Source organism: Moschus berezovskii, chromosome 3, assembly GCF_049115385.1.
Source record: "Moschus berezovskii isolate FMDL1 chromosome 3, NW_MosBer_1.0, whole genome shotgun sequence".
In the NCBI taxonomy this organism is placed as follows: Eukaryota; Metazoa; Chordata; class Mammalia; order Artiodactyla; family Moschidae; genus Moschus; species Moschus berezovskii.
Genome location: NC_142462.1, coordinates 122,695,494 through 122,702,376, shown reverse-complemented (window position 1 = coordinate 122,702,376; position 6,883 = coordinate 122,695,494). Strand labels below are relative to the sequence as shown.

General features: G+C 49.9%; 1 protein-coding gene across 1 annotated transcript; it reads left to right on the top strand.

Moving 5' to 3' along the window:
• Window positions 1-3,310: 3,310 nt before the first annotated feature.
• On the top strand, window positions 3,311-6,591 carry LOC129552008 (GTPase IMAP family member 1-like). The gene is made up of 4 exons (XM_055420204.2): window positions 3,311-3,348; window positions 4,091-4,160; window positions 4,262-4,310; window positions 5,264-6,591. The coding sequence occupies exons 1-4, from the start codon at window positions 3,311-3,313 to the stop codon at window positions 6,103-6,105; spliced, it is 999 nt and encodes a 332-aa protein (XP_055276179.2). The 3' UTR covers window positions 6,106-6,591.
• Window positions 6,592-6,883: the final 292 nt, after the last annotated feature.

Below are 6,883 nucleotides of genomic sequence, written 5' to 3'. Positions count from 1 at the left end.
AGCAAACTATCACAGAATGTTTAATTGTATTAAATGATGTTTGAATGAGTATCATCACTTAACTATGAGAATCCTCAGATTCGAGCATAACAAGCTGGAGGGGTGCCTCCCAGTCTCTCTAGCATACAGATCATATTTAGACTTATTTGTTTACTTATTTTTAATTGACGTACAGTTGACTTAAAACATTATAGTACTTTCAAGTGTACAACATAGTGAGTCGAAAGTGCTGCACTCAATATGCCAGCAAATTTGGGAAACTCAGCAGTGGCCACAGGACTAGAAGAGGTCAGTCTTCATTCAAATCCCAAAGAAAGGCAATGCCAAAGAATGATCAAACTAGCACACAATTGCACTCATCTCACACGCTAGTAAAGTCATGCTCAAAATTCTCCAAGCCAGGCTTCAGCAATATGTGAACCGTGAACTCCCAGATGTTCAAGCAGGTTTTAGAAAAGGCAGAGGTACCAGAGATCAAGTTGCCAACATCCGCTGGATCATGGAGAAAGCAAGAGAGTTCCAGAAAAACATCTATTTCTGCTTTATTGACTATGCCAAAGCCTTTGACTGTGTGGATCACAATAAACTGTGGAAAACTCAGAAAGAGATGGGAATACCAGACCACCTGATCTGCCTCTTGAGAAACCTGTATGCAGGTCAGGAAGCAACAGTCAGAACTGTACATGGAACAACAGACTGGTTCCAAATAGGAATGGGAGTACGTCATGGTTGTATATTGTCACCCTGCTTATTTAACTTATATGCAGAGTACATCATGAGGAACACTGGGCTGGAATAAGCAGAAGCTGGAATCAAGATTGCTGGGAGAAATATCAATAACCTCAGATATGCAGATGACACCACCCTTATGGTAGAAAGTGAAGAGGAACTCAAAAGCCTCTTGGTGAAAGTGAAAGAGGAGAGTGAAAAGGTTGGCTTGAAGCTCAACATTCAGAAAACAAAGATCATGGCATCTGGTCCCATCACTTCATGGGAAATAGATGGAAAAACAGTGGAAACAGTGTCAGACTTTACTTTTTGAGCTCCAAAATCACTGCGGATGCTGACAGCAGCCATTAAATTAAAGGACGCTTACTCCTTGGAAGGAAAGTTATGACCAACCTGGATAGCATATTAAAAAGCAGAGACATTACTTTGCCAACCAAGGTCTGTCTAGTCAAGGCTATGGTTTTTCCCGTGGTCATGTATGGATGTGAGAGTTGGACTGTGAAGAAAGCTGATCGCTGAAGAATGGATGCTTTTGAACTGTGGTGTTGGAGAAGACTCTTGAGAGTCCCTTGTACCGCAAGGAGATCCAACCAGTCCATTCTAAGGGAGATCGATCCTGGGTGTTCATTGGAAGGACTGATGCTAAAGCTGAAACTCCAATACTTTGGCCACCTCATGCGAAGAGTTGACTCACTGGAAAAGACTCTGATGTTGGGAAGGGTTGGGGGCGGGAGGAGAAGGGGACGACAGAGAATGAGATGACTGTATGGCATCACCGACTCTGTGGACATGAGTTTGAGTGAACTCCAGGAGTTGGTGATGGACAGGGAGGCCTGGCGTGCTGTGATTCATGGGGTCGCAAAGAGTAGGACACGACTGAGCGACTGAACTGAACTGAAAGTTAATATAAAATATTAAGTATATTTTTTGTACATTGCATTTTTGTATCTTTTATTTCCTGGCCACACCCTATAGCTTCTGGGATTTAGTTCCCCAAACAGGGATCAAACCCTTGCCCTCGGCAGTGAAATCCGCAAACACTGGGCTACCAGGGAATTCCTTACCTTCATTTTATACCTAATAGTTTTCACCTCTTAATCCTTTTCTCCTATCTTACCTCCCCCTTCAGCCCTGTCCTCAGTGGTCACCACTAATTCATTCTTTGTACTGTGAGTCTGTTTCTCTTTTGTTATATTCAACTGTTGTTGTTTTTCTTTTCAGATTGTGAAGAAATACAGCATTTTTCTTTCATATGACTTATTTCAATAAGCATAATATGACTTATTTCAGTAAGTATGACCTATTTCAATAAATATAATAGCCTCTAGGTCCATCCATGTTGTTGCAAATGGAAAGATTTCATCCTCTTTTATGGCTGAGGATTATTCCATTATATATATATATATTTATATATATAATATATCTATATGTATATTGAAAAAAAATAAAAAACATAAGTGCTAATCACTCAGTCATGTCCAACTCTTTTAGGATCCCAAGGACTGTAGCCCACCAGGCTGCTCTGTCCATGGAATTCTCCAGGCAAGGATACTGGCGAGTGTAGCCTTTCCCTTCTCCAGGGGAATCTTCTCAACCCAGGGATCAAACCCAAGTCTCCTGCACTGCAGGCAAGTTCATTACTGTCTGAGCAACCAGGGAAGCTGATATACATGTATATATAAAACACCGTCTTTACCCAATCATCTATTGATGGACATTCAGGTTGCTTTCATATCTTGGTTATTATCAATAATGCTGCTATGAATATTGGAGTGCATACATCTTTCTGAATTAGTGTTTTCATTTCCTTTGAATATATACCCAGGAGTAAAACTGCTAGATCGTATGGAAGTTCTCTGTTTAATTTTTCAAGGGGCCACCGTACAGTTTTCTGCCATTATTGTAGCCACTGACATACCCACTATCAGTGCACTAGGCTTCACTTTTCTCTACATCCTCGCCAACACGTGTCATTTCTCGTTTGCTGATGACAGCCATTCTGACAGGCTCTGCAAGCTTCTTGCACCCAAATATCTGTTTTCTTCCTCAAGTTATGAAACTTTTCGATTATAATTTCACCAAACACATTTTTGACCCACTTCTCTCTCGTCTCTTCCTATAACGTGAATGTTAGTACATTTGATGTTGTCCCAGAGGACCCATAAACTATAAACGTGTTTTTCTTTTTGCTGTTCTGGTTAGGTGATTTCCATTCTTCTGTCTATGTGTTCTTCTGTGTTACCTCAGCTGGCCTGACTTCCTTCTAGCATGTTTTTCATTTCAGTTATCATAATCGTCAGCTCTGACTGGTTTTCATATTTTCTAGTTCTTTGCTGAAGTTCCCACTGTGTTCAGCTGTTGTTTTCTCAAGTTCAGTAAGCATTTTTAGTACTGTTGCTTTGGACTCTTTGGCAAGCAAATTATTTGTCTCTGTTATCTTGTTCTTTCATTTAAAATATATGCCTCTGTTTTCTCATTTTCTTTAACTTTCTCAGTCTGTTGCTATGAAATTAGGTGAAACAGTCACCTATCCTGGTCTTGAAGGCATGCCCTTGCGTGGAAGTGTCCCTTTGCAGTGTGCATGTGCCTGGTGGCTTTGGTGGGAGAGCTGGACCGGAAGTGAGCTGTGACTGCATCTTTTCCCAGAGTGTGTTGGGAGCCACTGCAGTGGTGGGAGGCAGGGCTGGAGTCAGAGGGGTTATAGCCAGAGCCAGGTGCCAGCCAGGGCTTCTCGTAGGCTCCATACCAGCTGCCACCCTATTGTGGGATGAGTCAAAAGCCAAGGGACAGGAGCGGGAGTCTTAAGGGAGCTTAATCTTCCCCCAGATTGCTGACAGTCTTCCCCTTGCCTGGGGGCGTAGCCAGGGCCTGAGTGCTTGGGGCCTCACTTCTGAGCTGGTTCCATTTTCCTCGGTGTGTGCCCCTTGGTTAGAGGCAAGATGGGGAACCAAAGGGTTGGAGCCAGACCACGGAGCTTTCTCTGCTCCTTCCCTGGTGCTCACCAACCCATTGGCAGCGGTGGCCTCTGCCTTTGAGGGGAGCAGTAGGGAATGGAGTAGGATCCTGGGCGCTGGGATGTGTTCTGGGGGCAGTCCTGGCAGGCTGGCCAGAGTACCAGGCAGTGTTCGATCTACTGCCTCTGTACTGGGACTAGGGGCCAGCAAGCTGTATATGCTCTTCAAGACCAGGGTCTGATATCCTACAGCCCCTACAACAAGCCCTACTGATTTCCAGACCAGCTAAGGGGCTCATCTTGACACGGAGTAAATGTTATCATCTCCCCTCTGCTCTTTGCATTTGGGGGCCCTGAGAAGACAAAGCCAAGCTCACCAGGTGTTCTCACAGCATCATCCTGACCCAGACCAGGCTACTCCAACGCCTTCCCTAAACTCCGATGCTCAGAGGAGGGCAGGAACTACGACCTTCTCACGGTGGGGTCACCAGCATTTTAGACCTGGCCTGACACACTGTAGGCAGTTACACCTATTTGATGAATGAGTGAATGAACAAATTGTGTCTGTGACTCTTTCAGGTAATCGTGGGAGGACGGAAGGTGGCAAGAGATGAAGAAAATGCCTATGGTAGAAACACGTCTCACAATGCGTATTTGCCCTCAGGTGTGAGCCCTGGATGGTAGGGGGATGGGCTAATTCAAGACTGAACAAGAGAAGCCGAGGGGTGACTCGATGCTGGGGTGAAGCAGCAAGAGTCCTGGGGCTGGCACTTCACCTGGATCTTTATCCCTGCTGTGAGATAGCAAGTTTTTTAGTAACCTGTATGTACGTTTCCAAAATAAAATGAGCAAACAGAAGTGGATGTAGAGGGCATCAAGTCGTGTTTTAGAGGGAACATGCTTCGCCAGGTGGAAGGTGTTAGGGAACACGGACGGAGGGCTACAGAAGCGTCTTATTAGGCAGCAGGTTTAAGAGACAGGAGGAGGGAGGCAGGGAGGGAAGGAAGAGAGCCGATCTCATCTTATGCTCTGACGCCCATGAGGACAGTGCTGCAGTATTGATTCCGTTTGTGCAGAAGAGGTTCAGCACTTAGTATAAGCAGCTCCAAGGGTTACAAGGCTGGGAGAGGACAGTCTATGATTCAAACCTGGGCTATGGGACTCCAGATTGCCCTCCGGGCTGGGTCCACTGCCCTACCCCTTTCTCCAGGGGGAGGGCATCAGGGAAAATAAGACAGAGGCTCCTGAATTTGTCAATGGGGACCAGCTCTGCACACCTGGATGACTGATCGTATCAGACGAAGTAAAGGCCTGTATTACAAAGGCGCTTCCTCTAGAGAGACGTTCAGCAGCTGCTGGGGCACACACAGGTGTACGTGTGACGCCAAAGACGGGAGAGATAGGCGGGTAGAGACCCCCCGGAGGCCCGAATCTCACAGCAGGTCACTCAGGAAAGGTCTGGCCCCAAACACAAGCGTGGAAGCGCTCTGTTCTCCTTTGCTCGCAAGGCGTCCCGGAGACCCGGGGACCGGGACCTGTCGCTCTCAGGTTCCGAAGCTGACAGACCACCGGTGCCCACAGGTTTCCAGGAGTTGAGGTCCGCCCTGCAGGAGCGCAGGCTGCGCCTCCTCCTGGCCGGGAGGTCGGGGACCGGGAAGAGCGCCACGGGCAACAGCATCCTCGAGCGGACGCACTTCCCCTCCAGGCTGGCGGCCACGGCGGTGACCAGGGCCTGCGCCACGGGCAGCTGCCGCTGGGCCTCGTGGGACGTGGAGGTCCTCGACACCCCCGACCTCTTCAGCCCCGAGGTCGCCCAGGCAGACCCGGGCTTCGAGGAGCGAGGCCGCTGCTACCTGCTGTCGGCCCCGGGGCCCCACGCCGTGCTCCTGGTGACCCAGCTCGGCCGCTTCACCGCCCAGGACCTGCGGGCCTGGCGCGGGGTGCAGGCGCTCTTCGGGGCGGGCGTGGCGGCGCGCGCCGTCGTGGTCTTCACCCGCGCCGAGGACCTGGCGGGCGGCTCGCTGCGGCGGTACGTGCGCGACACCGACAACCGCGCGCTGCGGGAGCTGGTGGCGCAGTGCGGGGGCCGCTGCTGCGCCTTCGACAACCGCGCGGCCGAGCGGGAGCGCGAGGCGCAGGTCGCGGAGCTGATGGGGCTGGTGGAGGAGCTGCTGAGGGACCACGGCGGCGCCCCCTACACCAACGACGTGTACCGCCTAGCGCAGGCCCTGGGCGGGCTGAGCCCGGAGGAGAGGCTGCGCAGGGTGGCGGAGCGACTGGCCGCCCGCGCGCCCACGTGGCGGGAGCGCTGGCCTCTGGCCGCGCTGTGGCGGTGGCCCAAGGCGGCGCCGGGGACCCGCTGTAAGCTGGGCCTGGCCGCCCTGCTGGGCGCCCTGTTCCTGCTGTACCTGCTCTGCAGGTAGCTGCCTGATGCCTTTGGTGAGGTCCGTCCTGACACGTTGTAAATAACACTTTGTCCCTTGCAGTGAGAATCACGTTCATCTCAGCTGCTTCAGCATCTCTGCTGCTTCAGGGCCCACATTCCCTTCTTTTCTCCCTCACCTTGCCTAATCTACCAACCTCAGAGTCGTGCCAGGTAAATCTCTCACCTGAAACCTTCCTCTGTTACCTGATGGTCCCTGAACTCCCCACTCCGTAAAGCCTGACAGCCACTGTTAAGTTTAGGTGTTGTCCACTAGACCTCAGACTGCCTTTGACTCCGTCCTGTCATTGAACTGCTTTTACTCCTGAAAACAGATGAGGACCATTTGCCCTCTCACCCCCTGGACTCAACGGTGAACCAAGGGCAGAACTGCCCCAGGGCAGAGTCTGAGTACATATTCATTTGTTTGAATTGAACTGAATGGAAGAAATAAATGTACTGGACAGTCACATTGTGTTCAAAGAAATCAGTATTTGCAGCTGTTTCTTCATCCACTTTATATACGCATTGAACAAAGATGCTGCTGTCTCATTCCTGACCCCACCGGCAAACAACCACGCACCCACACACTCACTCAGGTGTGCGATTGCAAGGAGAGAAGAAATTAGTGCAGACCTGGCCCTCTGTACTGGGAAAGGATTGTCGCTCCCCCAGCAGCTTGAATGCAGATGTTTCTGCACGTCCAAAGAAACTATCATTGGAGACTTTGTTCCCTAGGGCCCATGGAGGTCCTTCAGAAAGTCTCCTCCCAAGGAGGA

What these genes read in the sequence shown, in the direction of transcription:
- LOC129552008 (XM_055420204.2), top strand. Translation starts at nt 3,311, where the DNA reads ATGTGCCTGGTGGCTTTGGTGGGAGAGCTGGACCGGAA. An exon ending in GGAACTACGACCTTCTCACG is followed by an intron (nt 4,161 to 4,261) that starts GTGGGGTCACCA and finishes TGACTCTTTCAG; the next exon opens with GTAATCGTGGGAGGACGGAA. An exon ending in AGATGAAGAAAATGCCTATG is followed by an intron (nt 4,311 to 5,263) that starts GTAGAAACACGT and finishes CGGTGCCCACAG; the next exon opens with GTTTCCAGGAGTTGAGGTCC.